We start from the raw sequence: 25,444 nt of genomic DNA on the forward strand, positions 1-25,444 counted from the left end.
GAGACAAAAACTGCAAAAATAACCAGTGTGAAGTGGGGGAGTTGAGGATAAATCTGGTTCTGGGGGGGTGTCAGAGTCACAGGTGACAGGACAGGAGGGTTGGAAGGCTCAGCTGCAAAAAGAAGCTTAAAGAGCAGCAAATCAATTCCTCTTGGCAGAGTTTTAAGCTCCCTTTTGAAGCAGATCTAAACACTTAAGCCCAGCCTAAGGTGGGTCAGGCAGGGCAGGGCAGAGGCACTGCTGGGACTTGCAGGGCTCTGGCTTTGAGGTCATTAAAAATATCAGCAGGTACCAGGGGTTGCTTTAAAGGAGAAAAAGGTGTTCCCATCCCCTGCAGAATCCCTATTTTTTTGTTTGTTTGTTTTGCCATTTCCTCATGCCTAACATTCTGTTCCCTGCCTGTTGCAAGGATGCTGATGAAAAAAAAACAAAAAAACAACCAATTAATTTCAAAATAAAGCTTCAGGCTTTTCTCAGTGAATTACAATGATCCATTAGCCCTGGATTTTCTGATGTAATAAACACAGTCAAAGGAAAAGAAACTATATAATCAAACCACAGGAGAACTCCTGAGGATTTCAGCTGGGGCAGAGCACAGCTGGAGCTGGGCTAAGTGCACCCAGAACAGAGCAGCAGAAACCTCTCTGAGTCCCCCCATTTGTGCACAATTCAGAGGTGAGGATCAGCTGGGAGTCAGAGCCAGGAGCACTCTGCAAAAGAAACAAATCCCAGCGAGTTGGGCACCTGTGAGCCCAAAGGATGGGACGTTCCCAGTCAGAACCAGCTGCACCAAGCAGAACCCCATCCATGCCTTCCTCCCTGCTTAGCACAGAAAGGAAAACCAACTCTGCTGCTCCACATCCTCATCCATCCCAGTGCTTCTCCTCTCTCTCACCCATCCAAGAATAATTCCAAACCAGACTGAAGGAAGGGAGAACTGGATCCCCTTCCCACAGGATCAGCACCACCAGGACCCCCCCCAGGGGCAGGACTCAGGAGCAGGAAGATTTTACCCCACATTTCCCCATGCCTTAAAGCACTGACAAAACTAAACCTCCCTTAATCCTAAAGCACTTCACACAACCAGCGCTGCTCTGGCTCCTCCTCTTCCCAGAGGTAAAAAAATCCCCAACATTTTACCTAAGAACTCAAACTATGCTGCTTTGGAGGTGGAAGAATGAAATCACAGCCCCCCTTTCCCAGTGCCCGGGTGGGCAGCAGTGCCAGGATCCCTGCCTGGGGAAGCAGGGCTGTGCCCATGGCAGCAGCAGCAGCACATCCCTGCATTTTGGCTCCCTGAAATTGCTGCTGCTTCCCTGCCTCAGCCACCTGCAGCAGCTCAGGGCTGAGTCCACCCTGCCCTGCACACTGGCAAGTTGGAATTTCTCTGATTATAAATCTCCCTTCAATTCCCAGCAAGAGATCCATCAGCACTGGCGTGCCAGTGTGTGCTTCCAGTGGAAATGCAGATTATTCCAGTCTGGAGATCCTCCAGTGAGTATCCTTCCACTAAATTCCCATCATTGTATTTACCCAAGAGCTGTGCCCAGGAATGCAGCACATGGCATTTCCTCCTTGAGTCACATTAATCAGGAATACTCTTTTAAATCAGCGTTTTTCTCACAGCTCCTGTCCCCCAGTACTCAGCACATCACGAGGTAAAAAGGAATTAAATCTCAATTCTGTGCTGCACTTTGTTTTTTTTTTATCCCCTACACAAAGCTCTGCCCTCAAGCCTCATTAATACCCATCTGAGGGGGTTGTGAGACACTGAAAAAGGAGATCCAGAGCTGGAAATCCTTACCAAGGCCATTTATAAGCCTGGACAATGACAGATCAATGCAGCATCTGATCAGGCTGCTTAGAGAGGGTCTCTCCCTAACACCAACAACATGAAACAGAAATATCCCATCCACACTGAGCCCTGGATTCCTCCTGCTGCTCTCTGAACTCAGAGTAGCTCTCTCTAGAGAGGAAATGCTCCGAGTTCAATTAAAAATCACTTTTCCAGTTCCATAACCCTGGGCAGGGTGGTCACTCCTGTCTTAATTGAAGCAGCTTCTCCACCCACTTCTCTCAATAACCAGCTTCACCTTCAGTGAAGGATTTTGGATTTTTCTAAGTCAAGGCCTAATGATCCATCCTGCCAAGTTACTCTCCATTTTCACTGAAAATTCAGATTTTTAACACCATTCTGGGAGGACAAAAGTGAAGGATGCCCAAAGGAAATAAAAATTAACCGGGGTTAAGAGCCATGATTTTCATCTGCTGCTCTGAAGTATTTTGAAACTGGAAACAAATCCAACAGTATGACATAAATCTGATGTAGGAAAAGGACACACAGTCTGGCATGAAATTCAGTATCAAAAAGCTCTTAGCATCTTGTAAAAAAACACTGACTCAGTGAAAAGCTTATGCAGGCTGAAATTGTAAGATGATAACAAAAAATGGAAGAGCTAAACACTCTTTTAGTTTGCACTAGTTTTGAAATTTTGTGTTTACAAGCTATTAAGTTCTTTCTCAGAAAATCCCTTTTCAGATGCAGAAGAAATCGAATTTGACACAATTTACCCACAGACTACATTTGAAGCAACAGAGATATCCCAAAATATTTCCAGAGAATTGAGAGCACACATTTTTAATCCCCAACACGCTTCCTCTGCTTGCCCAAAATCAGCGAGAGAAGCGTTTTTAGTTAGACAAGAGCATCACTTTGCCCTCTGTTCTGGGGATAATTATGAATAGAGCACATTGAAAATTACAGAAGCATGGAATGGCTGGGGTGGGAAGGACCCTAAAGATCATCCAGGGGATGGGCAGGGACACTTTCCATTATCCCAGGCTGCTCCAAACCTCTGCTGGCCTTGGCCACTTGCAGGGATAGGGCAGCCACAGCTCTCCCCACTCTCACAGGGGAGAATTTCCCAAAAGAGATTTCAAAAAAGTCCCTAAATTCCTGTGAATCAGCCCCTTACTGTGAAGTAGAACTGCTCAGTCTCCTGCTGGTTTGCCCTTCTCTTGGCAATGCTGGGTTTGCTCATGAACGTTTCGGACACCGTGGATTTCACAGACTCCATGGAGTTGCTGTACTGGAAGCAGTCAGAGACATCAAAGTCCTCTATGGTGACAATGTCCTGGATTGTCTGCAGCGTGGCCTCCATTGTCTTCTTCACCTGCCCAGCAAGGAGGGGAGAACTCAAAAACCTCAAGGTTTTATGTTGGAAGTAAACAACACAGGTAGTGAAGTCCCCTGGAGCACTTTGCTAATAAACAGATATTACTGGTTTCACACCCTGTGTGCTGTAATTAATTCTGGCTCATTAACAGCACAGTCCATGCAAGCACAGAGCTGGCAGCACCCTGAACCTGCCAGGACTCCGTGCCAGGATCACAGCTGTGATCTCACGGGCTGGGATCAGGAAGAGATGGGAAGAAATTTAACCTCAAAGCAAAGAAAGCTGGAACAAAGATTCTCTAATTGTCTTCTGCATCTACTGGGCATCAAATGTTAATTACAAACAGGACTCTGCTGCACTGTGCATCTCTACTGAAGGTCAGAATCAACTTTCTAAACATAAAAGGGGTTGCAAATTTTACCCCAAAGTTCCTGAACACAGAGGTGCAGAGATTAGATCCCCATTCCTGTCATCTTCTTCTCATCTTGGGTAGCCAATTAAACAAAAATCACTTCAACTCAGGTTATGCAAAATCACTTCAAAACATTAAATTCCTCCTTTTCCCTTTGCTATCCAAATTCAATTTTGGCAACACAGCCTATCTTATCAAGTTAAGGATGGCAACAGAGATAGGGCGAGGTATTTTAAAGGATTCTCTTCTCTCCATACACCCAACTCTCCTGTGAGATCAACACAACAATTAAAACAGAAGATGCTTTGGCCTTGAATTTTACCACAGGTGTTAATAAAAAAAGGATCACAACACCCAGATTCTTCCATAATCAGTGCTCAATAACCACTGGAAGTGGCTAAGAGGGGTTGCTCTGGTTATTGACTGACCTCTTCATTTTCAATCTTCAGCGTGGACAGCCGGGACTGCAGCTGCTGACACCTCTGCACCAGCTCACTCTGGACTGGCTGCTGGGCACAGAGCTGAGACTCCTGCAAGAGAAACAGCCCAGCAGAGCATGGCAATTACTCATTTATTGATCAGGCACAAACGTTCTGTGAAGGGTGAACTTTAAAACTTGGTAAACCTGGATTTCTACCAGAGGAGAAGGTTGTGCCAAACTGCAATTCCCTCCCTGAGAGGACTGAACAGCGAGCAGGAGATGATGGCAACATCAAACAAGAGCTGGGAAACATCAGCTGCTTTCAGTGATGTCAGCTCATCGTGTGTTTTGGGAAGTCTGGAGGTGCTTTCTCCTGTGTACTCAGATAAACCACACCAAAAATGAGGAATCTGGTTCAGTGCTCCAGCCTGGCATCCTGGGGTAGGGGCACAAGGGGCTGGGATTGCTCAGCTGAACCCCCTGCACAGGCACAGGTCACTCTTGAATGAATCCAGGGCAGCTGAAATAAAAAAGCACAGGCTGGGGACATGTCAGAGACACCAGAACTCAGGTTCCCTGAGCTGCTCAGCAAGACTCATCCCACAGCATGAGCCAGCTTGTCCCTTTAGTTTTGTTCTGGGTTCTGTGTGTTTTTTTTTTCAAAAGAAAACACTGACCTCACTGCCTGAGGCTGTTTGTTCAGAGACTGAAATTGAAACTGGGGAGTTTTATCCCACCCGTGCACACACAGGATCACATATTTTGATTTCATCTGCTGCGTGAGCACCATTGCAACAAGACCATCAACTGCATTTCTAAGCACTCCTCTGGCCTTGAGAAGCAGCAAGATAAATGGTTCAGTGAATGGCAGCTGCTCCTGAATGAGACTCTGTAGGTAATTCCTTTTCTTCCCATGATCTTACAGCATCAGAAGCACAGAAAAATCCAGGAAAGGTCATTTGCAGTCTGAAGGTTTCACTTAAAACAGGAGAGACAAAAGAAGAGCCTGGAGCAGTGGCTGTAATTCCCAGCCCAAAAGAAGAGGCTGCCTGCAAGAGACCATTCTGTGCACGGGGGATAATCTGGAAATCCAACCCCCTGACCTAAATTGTCACACACTGCACTGCTGCCATTCAGAACTCTGTGTGTGTGTGACTTTCAACAGCTCCCAGCTGAGCAACCACACCTTGATAAACCCATAAAAGAGAGGGGTTTGTCCTGCCAAAAACGCAGAGTCCTCTGACAGCCCCTGCTCACAAGGAGGATGCAAAAAGCATCACTGCAAAGCATTTGTGCTCTCAGGTTGCACACTCAAGATGCTGCAAAAAAAAAACAGCATTCAGGTTTCTTATATTTTTATATTTCCTTCCAATCTCAAAATTCAGTGGCTGTCTTGGGGACTAGGCTGCAGGTTGAAGGAAAGTGCTCCCTACTCACATTTAATATTAAACCTCATTAAGCATTTTCACCTCCAGTGAAGGATCAGGATCAGCTCAGATTTAACAGCAGCACTCACTCCTTTTTGGGGTTGCAAGGGACCCCTGGAGATCATCCAGCTCTGACAGCCAAAACAGAAAAATTCAGCCATGCCTGACATGATTCTCTGCTTAATCTTCACATCATCTCCCACCTCTCAGGCTCCCAAAAGAGGCAGCCCTGGAGGGGATCAATTTATCAAAAACAAGGGTGATAAGCAGGCAGAGCTGCAGGAGGGACCCACACTGACCATGTCCCCCATGTGTGGCTGGAACTCGAACTTCATGGGGGGACAGAAGACGTTGTTGTACATCTCCATCAGCCTCTGCTTGTCACTGTTGGCATCCAGGTTCTCCACAGCGTTCTCAATGGCATCCAGCCCCTCGTGCTTGGACTGCTCCAGGTTCAGCTCGGCCGACAGGAACGTCCTCAGGGCTCTGTTGAGGCTGGCGTGGTAGCCCAGGTCACAGCACTGCTGGAAAAACACACAGCTCCAGATGAATAGAGGGAATGGAACTCCACAATGGCAACCTGAACGTTTCCAAAGGCAGCAGCTGGATAAATGGGGAGTGGGTTGTGGGGTTTCTGTATCTGAACGTTTCCAAAGGCAGCAGCTGGATAAATGGGGAATGGGTTGTGGGGTTTTTGTATCTGAACTCTCCCAAAGGCAGCAGCTGGATAAATGGGGAATGGGTTGTGGGGTTTTTGTATCTGATAAATGGGGAATGGGCTGTGGGGTTTTTGTATCTGAACAGTTCCAAAGGAAGAACTTGGATAAATGGAGAATGGGCTGTGGGGTTTTTGTATCTGATAAATGGGGAATGGCTTGTGGGGTTTTTGTATCTGAACTCTCCCAAAGGAAGAACTTGGATAAATGGGGAATGGCTTGTGGGGTTTTTGTATCTGATAAATGGGGAATGGGCTGTGGGGTTTTTGTATCTGATAAATGGGGAATGGCTTGTGGGGTTTTTGTATCTGAACTCTCCCAAAGGAAGAACTTGGATAAATGGGGAATGGCTTGTGGGGTTTTTGTATCTGAATGTTTCCAAAGGAAGAACTTGGATAAATGGGGAATGGGCTGTGGGGTTTTTGTATCTGAACTCTCCCAAAGGAAGAACTTGGATAAATGGGGAATAGGTTGTGGGACTTTTGTCATCTTCTGGAAGGCAGGGAGGTCTCACATCTCTCACTCATTGCACAGAGCACCTCAGCCTGTAACCCCGTGCAAATTTTATCACTGTATTATAATTATATAGCTTAAATTATATATACTACATAATATATATTATAATGTAAGATTAAATTGTTATAACAGGCTGTGAAGTTTTAGAGACTCATTTTTCATGGAGAACTAGACACTCATTTCATCCAAAAATGAAGTGGTGAAGTTCAACAGCAGTGAAGTGGATTTCCCTAAATTCTAACCTGACTTTTAGGGGTCTTGTTCCTATGAATATACTCCAAAATCCTTAAATACCATAATTCAAAGCAAGGCACTGAAGTGCTACTGGAGAGACAAGACACAAGATTTGGATCATCTATAAAAGCCAATTTGCACACAAATAATCCCATAATTCCAACAAACTGCTACACTCTGTGTACTTCAGGAAGGAGGAGCATGACCTGGACATGAAAACAGAGCCATCCAAAACCCAGCAGCCACCAGCTGGGATGATTTCATTGCTGGGGTGAAACAGAAGAGCAAAAAACTTTGAAGCAAGAAGTGGTTATGGTCAAGGATTTCCTGGCTATGCTGACACTGGGAGACAATCAAGCAGCTTCATTTCCACCATGGCTGCAGAGCCAAGTTTTCATGTTTCAGAAGGGGGAAAAAAGGAGCTTTTCATCAGCATGAGATCAGAACCAGGCTGGATTTTTCAACCATGAGCAAGAAGGAGCCCACCTTCTTGGAATGACAAGCAAGATTACATCCACTAGGAGAATATCCAAAAAGGAAAGAAAGAGACCATCTGCTTGATTGCTGTGCTGCTCTGTAAGCAAAATTCACACGAGAACTCCTCCTCGCCCATCATTTGCGTCTCATCACTGTCATTGTTTGCAAAGGCAGAAGAAAAAAAGGGGGGAAAAAGGAGAAGAGGGGTGGGGGGAGAGGGAAGACAAACTGCTGGACCATTCCCTGCTCCCACAGAATTCCTGCCACCGAGTGCTGGAAGCCTGGCTCTGGTGCCAAACAAGCTGTGGCAGGTGTGAAGCCTTGGAAAAAAAGCTGCAGTTGCTGCTTGGGCTGCAGGCAGAGAATTAAGGGACTTTACATTCAATCAGAAAAGAACAAAACCAGCCAAGGAAAAAAAAAAAAAAACAAAACAAAACAAAAAGCAAAACAAAAGAGGCTTGATTGAGAATCTGCACGTGTGGAGGCAGCCTTGGATCAAGAGGGTTGGGCTGATCCTGCAGTGGGGGAAAGATGGGATTGGGCCAAGGACTGGGATCAGGATCAGCTCAGGTCTAACAGCAGCACTCACTCCTCTTCACAGAATTTTTGGGGCTGCAAGGGATGTGTGGAGATCACCCAGGCCAAGGCAGGGGCACCTGGAGGTGACACAGGGACACGTCCAGGTGGGTTTGGGGTGGCTGCAGAAAGTCCAGGAGCTCCCTGGGCGGCAGTTCAGGCTCTGCCACCCTCGTGGACAGAAACTCTTCCTCATGTGAAGGTGGAATTTGTTGTGGTGTCGTTTATTACTCCTTGTCCTGTGGCTGGACAGAGCCTGGCAGCATCCTGACACTCCCTGGGGAGATTTGTATGGATCTATGGGATATCTGTATGGATCTATGGGATATCTGTATGGATAGATGGGATATCTGTATGGATAGATGGGATATCTGTATGGATGGATGGGATATCTGTATGGATAGATGGGATATCTGTATGGATCTATGGGATATCTGTATGGATCTATGGGATATCTGTATGGATAGATGGGATATCTGTATGGATCTATGGGATATCTGTATGGATGGATGGGATATCTGTATGGATGGATGGGATATCTGTATGGATAGATGGGATATCTGTATGGATGGATGGGATATCTGTATGGATCTATGGGATATCTGTATGGATAGATGGGATATCTGTATGGATCTATGGGATATCTGTATGGATCTATGGGATATCTGTATGGATAGATGGGATATCTGTATGGATGGATGGGATATCTGTATGGATAGATGGGATATCTGTATGGATAGATGGGATATCTGTATGGATGGATGGGATATCTGTATGGATAGATGGGATATCTGTATGGATCTATGGGATATCTGTATGGATCTATGGGATATCTGGATGGATAGATGGGATATCTGTATGGATCTATGGGATATCTGTATGGATGGATGGGATATCTGTATGGATGGATGGGATATCTGTATGGATAGATGGGATATCTGTATGGATGGATGGGATATCTGTATGGATCTATGGGATATCTGTATGGATAGATGGGATATCTGTATGGATCTATGGGATATCTGTATGGATAGATGGGATATCTGTATGGATGGATGGGATATCTGTATGGATAGATGGGATATCTGTATGGATAGATGGGATATCTGTATGGATCTATGGGATATCTGTATGGATGGATGGGGTATCTGTATGGATCTATGGGATATCTGTATGGATAGATGGGATATCTGTATGGATAGATGGGATATCTGTATGGATGGATGGGATATCTGTATGGATAGATGGGATATCTGTATGGATAGATGGGATATCTGTATGGATCTATGGGATATCTGTATGGATAGATGGGATATCTGTATGGATGGATGGGATATCTGTATGGATAGATGGGATATCTGTATGGATAGATGGGATATCTGTATGGATCTATGGGATATCTGTATGGATGGATGGGGTATCTGTATGGATCTATGGGATATCTGTATGGATAGATGGGATATCTGTATGGATAGATGGGATATCTGTATGGATGGATGGGATATCTGTATGGATCTATGGGATATCTGTATGGATGGATGGGATATCTGGATGGATAGATGGGATATCTGTATGGATGGATGGGATATCTGTATGGATAGATGGGATATCTGTATGGATCTATGGGATATCTGTATGGATAGATGGGATATCTGTATGGATGGATGGGATATCTGTATGGATCTATGGGATATCTGTATGGATAGATGGGATATTGATTGATGGGATAATGACTGATGGGATACTGACTGATGGGACCCCCTCCAAGCCTTCCCTTCTCCAGCCTGACCACCCCCAGCCCCTCCTCACCAGGGAGGTGCTCCAGACCCCAAAATCATCTTTGTGGGTTCTGCTGGACCCACTCCCATGTCATTCCACAACTGCAGAGCCAGAACTGAACACGATTCCTGCTGTGGGACAGGTGCCTTTGCACCCTCCCATTGTGACCAGTCTGAGCTCCCAGAACTGCACTGGGAGGACTGGGAATGCACAGGGCAGTTCATGTGGACCCCCCTCCTGGCTCAGCAGGATGTGTTGGCTCTTTGCTCCTGAAGCCACTGTAAGAAAACATTTCCCAGACCACTCCCCCACTTTAAAGGGTATTTTTTGTTTTGTTTCGTGTATTTTCTTTTTAAGTCCAGTGTTCCATGCTTATAAATCCACCAGTCCTGCCATCCCTTTTCTGGGTTATATAAATGTTTGATGGAATCAGTCTCGAAGGAAATCAATTTTTTATAAGAATTTAATGATAACTCATTCAAATTCACTTCCCAACATGACAGCTGATTAACCCTTTGCCAGTCAGCTTTGAAACAGGCCTCAAAAATTGAAGATTTAAGGGGGAAAAGCCCTTTGTTTTAAAATGTAATTCACATTTGGAAGGGGAAGGATGAGATCCTGGACTGAGCATCCATGGAATACCTATTCCTAGAAGAGCAAAGCAAGCTCTGGGACTCTCACACATATTTTTATCTTTTTTTTTTTCAATCCTGTCCTAGTGACCCTTTTATAAATATGAGTTAATGCAAACTTCCCCATTACTGTAATATTTCATTAGCATCAAAGAGCTGCCTCAGTCCCCAAAGTCAGGAAATTCAAAACTACTGGGCTATGGCAGAAAAAAATTATTGCTCTTAACTCTCGACAAAGAATTAACTCCCTGCTATCCTTCCCTGCACACTGCAGAAGGAACAATGTGCTGCATAAATATGACATTAAACATCAAATTTAATGCTGTTTGGCCTAACACAATCTCCTTGTAAGTAACTTTGAAGATTACTTTTATATTATATTTCAAAATTCAATATCACCACATGATTAGATCGAGGGAAGGCATTACAGCCTGGCTTAAAAATCACATTTTTATTCAAGTCAGATGGCTCAGATAACCATCAGTGGTTATAACTGTTAATTTTCAGTCCTTCAGGATCAAAGGCATTAATAAATCTATTTTCCCTGTGTCTTAAGAATGAGAGAACTGAACTCCATCTTCTGTGCTCCCAGACAGGTCCCACATTTTTTCCATGCCTGAACACAGAGCAGGTAACACTTTTATTGTGAAGGAGGTGGGAACTTGTAGAGTTAAACTGAATGCTCCAAGAGCAGGGGCTCACCCAGAGCCACGAGGGCTCCTCTCTAGGAACAGCCACATCCCTTGAATTCAGGAGTTTGGATTCTTGTTCTGCCATGCCCCAGACACTGCAGCTCTTCATTCCGAGCTGGACAGCCCAGATTTGTCCTGTCCTGCTGAAAACACCTCAGCTCTGTGCTCAGAAATTATTCTGGGCTTGTGAAACCCCAATGGATTCTTTGCTACCTGAGATTCATGAAAATACACCAGGACCAGACAACTGAACCAGGCAGTATTTGGGAAAAGACTTGAGAAACAGGGCTTTAGATGAAAAAAATTAAAGCAATTAAATCAGGCTGATGCTGGTGAAATTAATCCAAATCTTGCAGCTTTGATATAAATATATACAGCAAGTTCTAATTTATTAAAAACCCAGGGCCATGCAATTAAGGCTGAGCAAATGTTAACCAAAACAGGGCTCCTAAAAAGGCAGCAGGAATAAACAAACCTGGCCTGCCAGTGCAGCAGTCCTGCAAACCACAACATTTGGAAATAACAGCATTTTTCAAGCCCCCTCTCAGTGACAGCCCTGACCTCCAAAGGACAGGTTTAAATCAACACCTGGCACAAGAGCACTCCAGGCAAGTTTATCATCAGCTGAATGAATGGGTCCTACAGACTGCTGGTTATTCTAATAGCTGAGTAATTAATAGAGATCTGAGTGCTCTTTATTGCCTGTGTCTAGAGACTCTTGTGCTCATCACTCCCTGCTCCTCCACAGCAGCTCCCTCCAGGCTCTGCAGCTTCCAGCAGGGATGGCCTTCAAGTGGCCACCAAGAGCCACTGCCCCACACTCAGCATGTCCTTGGCAAGAACCTCAGGGGTCCTGACTGGCTTTGCTGAGGTTTTAAAAATCAGATTTTTTTTTTTTTTTTTTGAGGTGCGTTTTACCAAAAGCAGAACTGCTGCCCCCCTGAGTGGTGGGGAGACTGAAGTGTATTCTGTGGGCAGGAAAAGGATCTGAGGGAATGGCTGGAGCTGGGAGGGAGGTTTGGGATGGAGATCAGGGAAAGGTTCTTCCCCCAGAGGGTGCTGGGGCACTAAGGGTTCCCAGGGATGGGCACTGCTCCAAACCCTCCAGAGCTCCAGGAGTGCTTGGACAGCACTCTCAGGCACAGGGTGGGATTTTGGGGTGTCTGTGCAGGGCCAGGAGCTGGAATTCAAGATCCCTGTGGGTCCCTTCCAACTCAGAATGTTCCATAATTCAGCGACTTTTCCAAAAGCAGTAAAAAGCAGCTTTAGGAAATGCCTCTGAACACCCTTTTCTTCAGCCAAATTTCTTCTACAATTAAAAATCTTTTTCTCAAACGTGCTTCTGAGTAAAATCTCGGGGGTTTGCTTAAAACAGTCAAATGAAAATGCCAGGCAGCAGTGTGACACTGGAGCTGGGTCTCCCTTTAAGACTCACTCCTTTTCTCTCTTGTCTGTGTAACAGAGGTGGCCACCTGAGAAAAGCTCTTGTCACACCTCAATGACCAATTTCTGGGCCCCTGCCACCCCCAAGCTGCCCAGCCCAGCTGTGCAGAGGTTTGCAGCTGTGCAGGGACATGGGAGGCTCCTGGCCCCAGCAGCAGCACTTACATCAATGAGATCAGACAGGTCATGGATGTAGTACTTGAACACCGAGGCATTGGTGGCTTCCAGGGCCAGCAGATATTCATTCCTTGCCTTAATTGCCTTCAGTCTGTTTTCTGTGTACTTTGCTTGGCGCTGAAAGACAAAAAAAAAACCAGAACAGAGCACTGAAAGAGGTGAGCAGCACTCTGAGTGACACCAGAGAACCCTGAACAAATCCTGCTCTGCTCACACAGGCTTTGCCCATTTGAATTCCAGTTTTGACAAGACTCCAAGACTTGAAATGCAGATTAATTATTTAGATGTGTTCAAGCATTGCTACACTGGATCCAAAGCCTTGAGACTGTGGGATGGGGAAGGTTAAAGGAGGAATGAAGGGACAAGGAGGGTTTAGGAGCTTATGGCCCAGCTCCAGCACCACCAGAGAAGCCCATGAGGGTCTGAGGGCTGCTACAGGTACCCCAGCTCTTCCAAGGCCTCAACTTGGTCCTTCCAGAGCCTAAATCCACCCCAAAATGACTCCTTCCCTACTGCTGGATTGAATCTTGGAGCTGAACTGCTGGAAGGACCAACTGCTGAGGCCACTGGTTCTGTCCCCAGATTTGCCTGAATATTTGGCTTTGAGGCTCTAATTGTAACTAACTGTAATTAAACAATTCCCTCTACACATTTTACTGATACAGGAAATTTCGGGGAAGCCCACGAAACTCTGTGACACTGATTTTTACCCCCAATTTTACCACAGGGTCAATACACCACAGCCAGAAAAACAACCCTGGGTCACCTTTGGGAAGGAGGAAGGCCAGAACATAACTCTCAGTGTCATGAAGCCAGTTTGGGATTGCTGGGCTCCCTGGAGCACAGACCTTGTGCTCTGGATAACAAAAATAACCACACTGACCAGGAATTCCAAGCAGGCAACTGCTGCTTCCCCACTCTAACCCGGCCTCAGCTTTCTGTGCTGGGACAACACAAACTGCACCTGGCTGTCCCAAAGGAAACCTGCTGCTGGCTTTGCCTTTTCCTTCAGCCAGGTGTGCAGCAAAAGCTGCACAAAAACGAGGTTTGGATGTGAGGAGGGAATCAGTGGCTCCTGTGCACCCTGCCAGTACCTTCTCCTTCATTTTCTCGATTTTTTTCACGGAGCTCCTCCGGACGTGTTTCTCCTCAAACTTGACACTGGAGGTGGAGTCGGGGGAACGTGGGGTCTGCTTGTCCTCCTGCTTCACTGACTTCCCAATCTGCTTCTCCTCCTGCTTCTCTGCCTCCTTCAGCTTGCTCTGGGCACTGATGCTGTCAGCGTTGTACATGTGGTAGGTTTTCATCACCTGCAGACAACAAAATCCAACACTCAGGGCCTGGCGAGGCAGGGCTGGCTGTTGGTCTGAAATACCTGAACCAGAAAAAAACAAAAAACCCACTCAGGGAAACTTCCCATGTCAGGAAAGCAGGGCAGGAGGTGCCTGAGCCCCAGAATAAATCTGAAATCCAAGTGGGTGATTCTGCAGCTGCTGCTTTGTTTGGCTTTGGCGTGTGCCTTCTTGCACAAGGCAATAAAGGAGGCATGAAAACAAAAAAAAAAAAATTAAAAAAAAAAAAAAAATAATAAAAATAGGGCTGCAGACTAAATCCAGCCTCGAGTGTTCAAAGGAAATGATATGGCAGGAAAATGAGAGCTTTTCATCAGCAGGTAAGGTTACTGAAGGGAGCCCTATCAGCCTTTCATCTGGGTGAGTCAGAGCTTTAAACATCACAGGATGCAAATCCAGTCTCAGTGCCATGAGCCACTCAGGTGCCATTTGTTCAAATCCAATTTGGGACACAAAAGTATTTCTGGGTACCTTATGTAATAAAAAAAATAATAAACAAGCGTGGTTCTTGCACTTAGGGAGACCTGGACCCTGTGCTGCATGGACAACTTCTATTATAGCACATTTTTGTAAGTAAATACAGATCAATATCCCCCCACAGTCACAAAAATCCCATTTGTTTCATGTGGCATTAATGTCTAGATTTGTGTTAAGCAAACAGAACCAAAGGACATGAGATATAAATCAGTTTTTTATCCATAAATGCAAAGCAATTTGAATCCCACACTAAACCAAACACGATACAACACTCACAGGGGGCAAAAAAAAAAAAGCACAATTGCATAAAGTCACCCATTCCGGCAGCAACAAAGGCTCCACTTGTGAATAATTTGATTTATCTCAGCTGAAAACCCATTTACAGCTATTTTGCACCAGAAGATAACACAATTTTACCTAAGTGGGCCGTGTGCTCCCCCTCTGCAGTGATCAGCAGAGGTCCCAGATCCAAAGAGACTCTGGATTTCAACATGAGAGGGAATGTGACTGCAGCCAGTGCTGAAGAACATCCTGAATAATTCACACACCCGCACTCCCAGCCCCTGCAGATGCTCAGACTATAAAGCAGGCATTTATAATTATAATAATAGATGCAAAGGAGTTGCTTTTCCTCTCTTGCTCAGAGTGGAGCTGGCAGAGAGCAAAAGCAGAGGGAGAAATCCCAGATTAAATGGGTTTTTAATGGTTTTGTGCCACGTTGGCAGCCACAGGCTCTGGTGTGGGGACACTGGTGACTCACTGGGGTCTGCTGAGGGCAAGATGGCACAGGACTAAAAAAATACAGAAAAAACACAACCCTCTGCCTTTGATTTGTGTAGAGAAATTCAAGATTTCACCCAGACCCGTTCTGCCTAAAAGCAGGGATTCTGCCAATCCTTTGGATATGGAATTAGGGAATCACTGAGGTTGGGAAAGATCTCCAGGAACATCCAACCTTTGGTTGATCCCCACTTTGTCACCCAGCCCAGAGCCCTGAGTGCCACATCCAGCAGAAAAAGAGGAGGAATTCTTTCTAAAAGTATCACTACATTTAATCACTGGTGGGGTGGCTTTAATTCCAGCAAAAAGCAGCTTTTAGCACGATCAGAAGTGGCTTTTTTGCAAATGAAAAGGTTTTCTGGTGAAGGGACAACTTAAAGAGTTCTGCAGCAGGAGGAACTGAGAAATAGATTTCAGATTTCCAGCAGTGCCATTGAAAATATCAATACCTTACATCACTTTGTTTAGCAAAGGCTGAATTCTGGAAGTTCTTCCTTCCAGGGGTAGAGAAATGAGCAGAATTCACTGTTTAGCTCAAAAATTGGCCTGTGAGAGCCTGGAACCCAAAAATGATCCCCTGTCCATCACACTCCACTCAGCAGCCACTCCAGAGCCAGCTGAACTTGGATCAGAAACTGAACTCAGTTCCTAAAAATCTATTTTTAGAGGCAGATCCACGTCCTTCCTTAGGATCCCATCCATGACAGGACTCAAAAGTTGAGCCAATTATGCCCTCAAATAGAAAATTTCTGGAGAGCTGATTTGCCTGAATATTTGGCTTTGAGGGTGTAATTGTAACTAACTGTAATTAAGTAATTCCCTCTATACATTTTACTGATGCAGGAAAATTCAGGGAAGCCCACGAAACTCTTTGACACTGATTTTTACCCCTAATTTCACCACAGGGTCAATACACCATGACCAGAGAAACAACCCTGGGTCACCTTTAGGAAGGAGGAAGGAGGAAGAACATAAATCTCAGTGTCATGACCCAATCAATCACTAAGGACAAAATAAAAAAGCCATTTTTGAGCCACTGAACAACAAGTTCTGCTTTTAAAGAGGAGAACTTGCTCAGTAACAACTGCAGAAAGCAAAATTATCATCAAGCAAGAGGCTTTTTCCATTCATCTGTGTGAGAGGAGAAGAAAAATCCCCACGCAGCACATGAGCACTTGGGGACACATCACATCCTTCCTCTTCCTCCTCCTCCTCCTCCTCCTCCTCCTCACTGCTTCCAGTGGATTTAGTGAGCAGCAAAAAGCACAGATGGGAATCTCTTCCTCTAAAAGGAGCTGCTCTGCTGTCAAACCAGCTCAGCTAAAGGCTCTCACCACACCAACCCCACGATTTTTGGCTTATTTGGAAATAATTCTCCTATCTCTGGCTCTTTTTTAAACCATCACTGCAGCAAAGTAACAAACGGGTGCGAAGGTGAGATCTTGGGAGAGCCAACACTTATAGAGCTGCACCAACACAATGACAAGAGGAGGGAGGGAGGGAAAAAAAAAAGGGATTTCTGGAGTTTTACAACAGCCTTTTCTCAGCCTTGGTGAGAGAAGTCAACCACTGCTCCCTTCTGCCTGAGGAGATGCCAAGAAATGAGTTTGATTTACCGTGTAGAGCTCATTCAAGACCTTCATCAAGTCCTCCTGGAGCTGCAGCCCCACTTCCTTGCTCTGCAACAGAACAGAGAAATGAAAGTTAATTGAGGAAGATGCTGCAGAGGAAGTGAGCACGGGGTATCCACAAATAATTTAGGCCCAATTAAGCATCACTGTTTGTGCTGGCAAATCCAATCAGTGCCCAGCCCAGAGGCACTCGGGGTCACGCTGCACCAGTATTAATAAACTGAAATCAAATGGGAACAGGCAGAAAAGCTCTGTGCAGCAAAGATGGAAATTTACAGAGAATTTTTCAATTTTCAAGCCTGAAAATAAAGAATTTTCCCATTTTCGCAGGGTTAAGAAAGACTTGGATACAGGACAGCTTGATATCCTGAAGAAAAGCAGGATAAGGAAAACACCACATAACAAGAATAATTTAATTCAGTTTCTAGATTTTATTCGTTCATTGCCCACTAAGGCAGCATTTGCATGCTTCAACCCTCACGTTACAAATGTTTAATATCTACTGGGGCAAGCAAATTTGATAAATTCAAGATTTATTTATGCCTACAACATTCAGGAAAAGAAACAGATAAAGTGGCAATGCAGTCAAACCCATGCTTAAACCAACATTTCTGCCCAGGAAGTCAAGACAGTGCTAAGCCATGAGGAAAAAAATCCAACAACACACTGATAAATTGATAAAGTCAGAAAAAAAAATATTATCTGATTTGAATTTAAATTATTCTTTTCCCCATACTGTCCAGTTCAGCAGTGCTAACAGCGTGTTTCTGGGATGAGAAAATTGCTTTATTAGAGACTTTTTTTTTATTATTATTTTGGGGTGTTGAGGCTCAGACCAGCCTGGAATTGCTCCGTTGGCAGCACAGCAGGATTCACAAGTACCCAATGCCCAGTCCTTTGGATTTTCCACATGTTCCAATCCCATATCCCTCACCCAGGTGCTACAGGAAAAAAAGAGCATCCAACACAAACCGAGAGAGGAAAGCTTTTCCTGAGGAGTGCCTAATTCAGAGAAAATCCCAGAGCTGGTGATTCCCAGCGTCCAGGGGGGTTTGCAGGAACAAACCTGTGGGATTTGCACCTCTGGGAGCAGGAGGAGCTGAAGCTGCTGCTCACCTGCAGGGATTTGGGTCCCCAGGTGTTCCTGGCTGCCTTTTCCTCCACGTGCAGGTGATGAATGGAGGTGACTGCCTGGCCCTGCCTGCAGCACCCTGAGCACGGAACTTTTCACACAGAAAAGCAATTTTCCAGTGCTGCCCCATCATCTGCCTCTCAACCCTGCTCTTTCCAGCCCGTTTTGCTCATTTCTTGTAGTAAAAATTTGCACGTTTGCTGCACAAACTGCTGAAGCATCAATGAGACAGCAGAGATTAAAATGTTTAAACGAAGATTCAGGTTGAGAGGGTAAAAGAAGATGTCAAATCGCCAAAACATAAAATTCTCTGTCCTTCCAAAATGAGCTCTCAAGAAAGGAGCTGCTGGATTGCAGGACTGGAAAAATCCTTTCCATTAATATGAAGGTAGAACACAGGGGACATCAGAACAAGAGCGGTGCAATGAGCACTGTGAATGTAAAACTGGTCCCTGCACTGATTCCACCAAAAAAAAAAAATGTCTAGGAGAAAAAAAAAATAAATAAAAAGCTGAGCTGGCTGACCCTGATAAATGAAAATACATTGGAGGAAGCAGAAGGGTTTGCTTGGGAAGGTCAGAGGAAAATGGACTGGATGTGAGGAAAAAGTTTCTCAAGTGCAGTGGAGGGAGGTGGAAGTGATGCACAAAGAATTTCCCTGAATTCCCAGGGAATTCAAAGTGCACATTAAAGGCTCCTGATCCCACTGCCACACAGGCACCAGAGATTCCAGCATCATGCCAGAAAGTGCCACGGAATTATGAACAAAATCCATGCCAAGGAAAGACAACAGCAGTCCTGGCAGCTGTGAATGTCTTGATTTGCTACTGCAGAAGCAAATTCTGGGTTGCTCTGTATTTTCTCTATTATTCTGTGTGTTTTGCAAAGGCAGAACAATTCATTTTGTAAACAGGCAAGAAATAAAAGATATTCTGATCAGCTTTACTGTGATCTACTCTTGGCTTTACCTGCAACCCAGCCTATCTGTGCCTCCCTTAACATGAGGAAGGGCTTGAGCAACAAAATCTTAATTAATTGGCTCCACTAATAAATAAGCTGGGTGTGCATGTGGGGTGGGGGTGTCCCCACAAACTGTGTGTCCTCCTTATCAGATCAGGTTAAACCCTCCTGCTGTAGAGCTGGGAGATGATCTGGTTGGAAAAGCATCCCTGGGACACGGCCCAGGAGCTCCCTGCACACCTGAGGATGGAGGGAGTGGAGCAGCTCCTCACCTGTGCTGGGCAGGGACTGGTCACAAACTCACACCTTCCATACAACCACAGGGAGGGAAGAAACCTTTAAATCATCGAGTCCAACCCAGCCCAGCACCTGAACTAACCCATGGCACTGAGTGCCACATCCAGTCTCTTTTTAACAATCCCAGACAATTCTAGCACTTCATCACTCTTCCAGGTAAAAGCTTTTTCTTACTTCTAGCCTAAATTCCCCTTGGTGCAGCTTAAGGCTGTGTCCTCTGGTTCTGTCAGAGCTGCCTGGAGGAGACCAACCCCACCTGAGCACAGCACCTGTCAGGGAGCTGTACAGAGTGATAAGGTCACCCTTAAATCTCCTTTTCTCCAGGATAAACGACCCCAGCTCCCTCAGTCATTCCTCACAGGGTTTGTGTTCCAAATCCACCACCAGCCTCGTTGCCTCCTCTGGAGGAGGAGGAAGAATTCCCTTCCTGTACACCCCATGGAGGTGATGAACACACCTTCCCTTCCTGTACACCCCATGGAGGTGATGAACACACCTTCCCTTCCTGTACACACCATGGAGGTGATGAACACACCTTCCCTTCTCTACACATCAAGGAGGTGATGAACACACCTTCCCTTCCTGTACACACCATGGAGGTGATGAACACACCTTCCCTTCCTGTACACCCCATGGAGGTGATGAACACACCTTCCCTTCCTGTACACACCATGGAGGTGATGAACACACCTTCCCTTCCTGTACACCCCATGGAGGTGATGAACACACCTTCCCTTCCCTACACCCCAAGGAATCACCAGCAGCACCCATGAAGTCCCAGCAGGATGTGTCAGGAATGCCAGGCTGGGGATGCAGCTCTTGCCCAGCCCAGGGGGCTGCTGTGAGCACACACTCTCTCCTTTGTTACTCCGGGGTGGATCTACACCAGGGCAGGGCTGGAGGTTCTGCCACCCCTGGCTGGAACATAAATTCCCAGCACGGGCCGTGCCAGCTCCTCAACAGCCTCTTTGTTCCAGCCCTCCTCCCCTCCACCTCCCCTCTAATTTAATCAAGATGTTTTTGGGATCTACTGCGGGGCTGTTCCGCATTCCACCCAACATTAACGACTTCAGCTTCCAAATATTTGGGGAGGGGGGGAAACGACAATAACGAGGAAAGCTCAGGAATGCTGTCAACATTTTCTGCCCCGCATCTCCAGCCCCAGCAAAGTCCTCCCAAGCCTGACAGAAAGATGGGATGTCTTCAAAAACCAACCTTGCCTGGAGTTCCTGAGTGGAGTTCCCCCATAAACCCAACAACAGCCAGCAAGGGCTCAAAGCCACAGGAAGGTGAATGTGCAACACGCCAAGATAAGACATTTTTATTTAATTTGTTGCCTCAAATTGTGTCAGAGGGTGACAGCTGGAGCCCGAATCTGCTGATTCTGGAACTGCTCTGGAACAGTATCAGGTCTCTGCATCTTTGTAAAAGTAGTAATTAAATATGCCTAGGTGGAGAATAAATGTTAAATATTCCCATGTTTCTTGAATCACAGGTGGAGTGAGGGTAAGGATGCCAGGAGGAGAGCAGGGATGTAGCACCGAGGTACCAGCTCTGCACCTCTCTGAGAGTTTTACTCATGGCATTTGCACATTGACAAATTTACACCGTGACAGAAAAAATATTTTTACAAATGCCCAGCATTTCAACCATTACACTTCTGTCATGTGCTGGCTTTTCCATGAGTGGGGTGCTTTAGGATTTCTCATATTCTGGTACCAGAGCTGCAAGAGCCACAGTGCAGCTGTAAAGTAGGTCATGGCAGACCCCTTCAGAGAATTATTAATTCCTCTTCCTTGATTACTGCAAGGCTTTTAACCAACTCATTGTGGATTTTCCATCTCACATCAAACAGCCTGCAGTGTACCAGGAGATAAACCATCAAAGGTGCTAAACAGGAGGAGAATTTCAAATCCTCAGGTTGGTTTTCTTGATTCCAAATGGGTTTTTTTTCCCCATAAATATCCTCAATTAAGTGGATAAAGCAGGGAAAGGTCCCTGCTCCAGCCCAAGGAACCTCCCAGCTAAAGGCAGAGCAGGAAATGTGTTTTAAACCCAGCAGGGCAGGCAGATGTTGAGCTGGTACCTGGCTCAGCTCAGAGGCACAGCCTGTCCTGAGGCCCCTCTCCCCACAGAATAAATCTGCTTTTCTGCCCAAAAACATTTGCCAGGCACTTCACAATACCCATATGTAAAAATCTGTCTGAAAATAATCAGTTTGTTCAGATACTGCTCTAAGTGAGGCTTCCACAGTCCGTTCATTTAAAAAAGGTAATTTTCTTTTTTTTTTCCCCTTCAATTTGAACAAGATTATCAGGCTGCTTCTAGGAAAATTTCAAACAGATGACACAGAAAGAGTGATTAAAGAGACCAAATTAAAGAGACTTCTGCTCAAAGGTCTGTACATGTATAAATAATCCCAAGGGATCCCACTCAAAAGATACATCTGGAGGCAAGAAAACCTAATAACCATGCAAGAAACAGGAAGGTTGTTCCATGCACAGAAATGAAGGGTCATGTTAAATAGAGAGGGTGACAGGGGGATAGAGGGAGAAGGGGAAATCAAAGCAGGAATCAGCTCAAATAGAAGAATGTTTTTTTGGGGAAAAATACATATATAAATATAAAAACAGAGAGGGTGACAGGGGATAGAGGGAAAAGGGGAAATCAAAGCAGGAATCAGCTGAAACAGAAGAATGTTTAGGGGGAAAATACATATATAAATATAAAAACATACCTAGATATAGAAATGTAGAAAGAAATAAATAAAGGGGCCGTGCTGAAGGAGGACAAGCAGGAGAAATCAAAGGGAGATGAAGGAATGAAAAGGAGCAGATATCAAAGCAGGATGATATTCCAGGAGAGGGAGAGGTGACCAGAACAGCAACGCTGGTGGCACCAGGGCTGGGAACTCCAACCCTGTGCCAAAGCCAGCCCTAAATCATTAACTCTGCCCAAACAAGAAAACATCACCTCCTCCCCAAGGCAGAACCATTTGTTACTAGGACAATTCCCCTTCACACACAGTTTTATTTGCTGGAAACGTGGTTATTTCACCATTTATCTCCCACAGAATTGCACTGACACCATCCCTGGGGGCAGACAAACCCCAGATTCCCACTGACAGCTCCAGAATTCATCTTCATGCAGCCAGTCCAACCCAGCCCAGCTCCTGAACTAACCCATGGCACCCAGTGCCACATCCAGTCTGTTTTGAACACACCCAGGGATGTGACTCCACCACCTCCCTGGGCAGACACTAACCCTCTTCCAGTAAAAAACTTCTTCTTACATCCAACCTAAATTTCCCTTGGTACAGCTGTGTCCTCTGGTTCTGTGGAAACAGAGACCAGCCCCCACCTGAGTACAGCTTCCTTTCCTTTCCTTTCCTTTCCTTTCCTTTCCTTTCCTTTCCTTTCCTTTCCTTTCCTTTCCTTTCCTTTCCTTTCCTTTCCTTTCCTTTCCTTTCCTTTCCTTTCCTTTCCTTTCCTTTCCTTTCCTTTCCTTTCCTTTCCTTTCCTTTCCTTTCCTTTTTCCTTTCCTTTCCTTTCCTTTCCTCTTCCCCCTTTCCCTTTCTTTCCCTTTTTCCTTTCCCCTTTCCTTTTATTTCCCTTTTTCCTTTCCCCTTTCCCTTCTTCCTTTCCCCTTTCCTTTTTCCTTCCCACTTTCCTTTCTCCTTCCCCCTTTCCTTTCTCCTTCCCCCTTTCCTTTCTCCTTCCCCCTTTCCCTTTCCTTTTCCCTTTCCCCTTCCCCCTTTCCTTTTTTTTCCCCCTTTTTCCTTCCCCCTTTCCCTTTTATTTCCCTTTTTCCTTTCCCCTTTCCTTTTTCCTTCCCCCTTTCCTTTCTCCTTCCCCCTTTCCCTTTCCTTTTCCCTTCCCCTTTTCCCTTTCCTTTTCCTTTTCCCTTTCCCCTTCCCCCTTTCCTTTTTTTTCCCTTTTTCCTTCCCCCTTTTCCTTTTATTTCCCTTTTTCCTTTCCCCTTTCCGTTTTCCTTCCCCCTTTCCTTTCTCCTTCCCCCTTTCCCTTTCCTTTTCCTTTTCCCCTTCCCCCTTTCCTTTTTTTTTCCCTTTTTCCTTCCCCCTTTCCCTCTTATTTCCCTTTTTCCTTTCCCCTTTCCTTTTTCCTTTCCCCTTCCCTTTTCCCAGCACATCCCTCATCACACCCAGCAGCCCCACCACAGCTTCTCTCCATCCTCAGAAAAGCCCTCCACACCCTGAGATGCAGCAGCTCAAGAGCTCAGTGACAAAAGGGACCTCAAGCACCTCCTTCTGTCCCTGCCTGTCCCCCCAGCTCCCAGCTCATGACACAGAACACTGACTGGAGGAAGAACAGCCCAAGGAAAGGATTTGATGCCTCAGGGTCTGCTCTGGACTGCCCTCAGTGGCTGAGGATCTCTGTGTCACCATCCTCTCCACATTTCATGGTATTATTTGCATGAATATGTCCCAAGTTTAAGTTGGTAAATTCCCCATCAACACCTACAGAAGGCAGCCTGGCTTTGCCAGCAATTTGTCCCTGTTTTGAACTCAGGAAAAGGTAAAAAAGGTGGAAAAGGTCCCATTTGCTTAAAATTCAGAGATACTCTGACATCTCCTGTGGTGCTTTGGGGATATTTTAGAAACGTGCCACTGAGGGGGGGTTATAAATGGGTGACATTTCTTTAAATCCACGGATGCAAAGCTGATTTGCAATACTTTAATCACACACCTCATGTGTTTTCTAGCCTGCAGTACCTTTTGTACCAACTCAGGCTGCTTCTTGCAGCTCAGGAGGGGAAGAGACTCAAGTGAAAAAGCACAAGTAGCTCCACGTCAGCCAAATTTCTCTTATTTATCTGCTGCTACCAGACAACAGAGGACGCAATTTTTTGGTTTTCACCAGCCAGCACAAGTGGAATTGTAATCAAACACCTGATCTGGCCTTCAGCCAAGCTGGTATTCCTGGCCAACAGCCAAACAAGTATTTGGGATTTAGCAACAAGTGCCTTTTGTTTGCACAAATTAATGTGGAGTTTGCTCTTGGCCTGTGAGAAACAAACCAGGGATGGAATTTTGCTGTTGATTGCTTATTTGTTTCTTTTTATTCTGCCACCCAAAATCAAGTATAAACACGGGTTTGCCCTGTTTTATAAGTGGCTGAAGATAAAGTTGCCACTTCCAGCCAAACTGGGATAATATCAATTTCCAAGCAATGCTTTGCCAAGGCATTTTCCAGGCCACCTTGCTCCAGCACAGCCCTTGTTGAAATTCAGCAGAGAGATTACTCCTCCTTTGGAGGGATTAGAGGAATTGAAGAGTAACTGCCATTCAATAATCCCGTGTAAGTATCTAATCAACCATAATGTAATTACCAGAAAGTTTTAAAAGGTCAAAAAGGCCTCAGTGTGACTTTACTTGGAAAGGAGAAGATTCCTCCTCTGCTCGGGCAATGACTTTTAAAAGGGAAGTAAGAGAAACAGAATGTAAAAGTGGAATATGTTTTTCATCATCCGTTAAAAACTCAAGAAACAGGCAGGAGAGAGGGAACAGCACAAATTTTGTTCTCCCAGAGAATTCACACCCACAAAGCTCTGCTGGAGCAGGGCTCAGGCACCCAGCTCTCCAGGTAACACACATCCAGGTGCTGCTCCTTCAAGTGCATCTTGACATGAGACTTCACAAATTATCGAGCACTGCTCATTTTCAAACTGCTTTTCGTAGGGGATTTTTTACACTTACAGCAACAGACAGAAAATAAGAAATATCTGAACAACCCCTCCCTTCTCCAGGCATTGCAAGAACAGAAATAACTCAGGACAGGTTGCAGGGGGTGGGAGAGGGGGCAGAGAAGTAAATGGCTTTTCAAAGTGAAGATCTGCAATGATTCCACCACGTGAAGCATCACCCCTGAGCAGCTTTTTCAAAGCCTCCAGATCACATTTCTTTAACTGGAAGAACAGATTCCCAATAGGAAAACCCTCCCACACTGCCCCACCTTCCTTCCCAGGTGGAAATCAAGGGGACAGGGCAAATGAAAAGAGAGCTCAGCTGCGTTTTCTCCTTTTCCCAGATAAGGACAATACATCCTTTTATTAGCTAGCATAGCAAGAATTCTCCCTAATTTTTCTTTGAACAGCAAATATGGCAGATAAAATTCTGT

The 25,444-nt window shown here is 45.4% G+C and overlaps 1 protein-coding gene across 4 annotated transcripts in view; it reads right to left on the bottom strand.

Annotated features, from left to right (window-relative positions):
- Positions 1-25,444, bottom strand: part of SRGAP2 (SLIT-ROBO Rho GTPase activating protein 2) — an 89,895-nt gene that overhangs the window by 26,286 nt on the left and 38,165 nt on the right. For 2 of the 4 annotated variants that reach the window (XM_062509736.1, XM_062509737.1), the window contains exons 4-9: positions 16,904-16,966; positions 13,773-13,988; positions 12,667-12,795; positions 5,736-5,957; positions 4,017-4,118; positions 2,976-3,173 (exon numbers count right to left, since the gene is read on the bottom strand). In XM_062509736.1, the coding sequence (XP_062365720.1) occupies positions 2,976-3,173; positions 4,017-4,118; positions 5,736-5,957; positions 12,667-12,795; positions 13,773-13,988; positions 16,904-16,966 (930 nt within the window). Of the gene's footprint in view, positions 1-2,975; positions 3,174-4,016; positions 4,119-5,735; positions 5,961-12,666; positions 12,796-13,772; positions 13,989-16,903; positions 16,967-25,444 lie in introns of all 4 variants that reach the window. The other 2 variants (XM_062509735.1, XM_062509734.1) reach the window with 1 other exon arrangement.

Source organism: Cinclus cinclus, chromosome 27 (genome assembly GCF_963662255.1).
Source record: "Cinclus cinclus chromosome 27, bCinCin1.1, whole genome shotgun sequence".
Taxonomy (NCBI): Eukaryota; Metazoa; Chordata; class Aves; order Passeriformes; family Cinclidae; genus Cinclus; species Cinclus cinclus.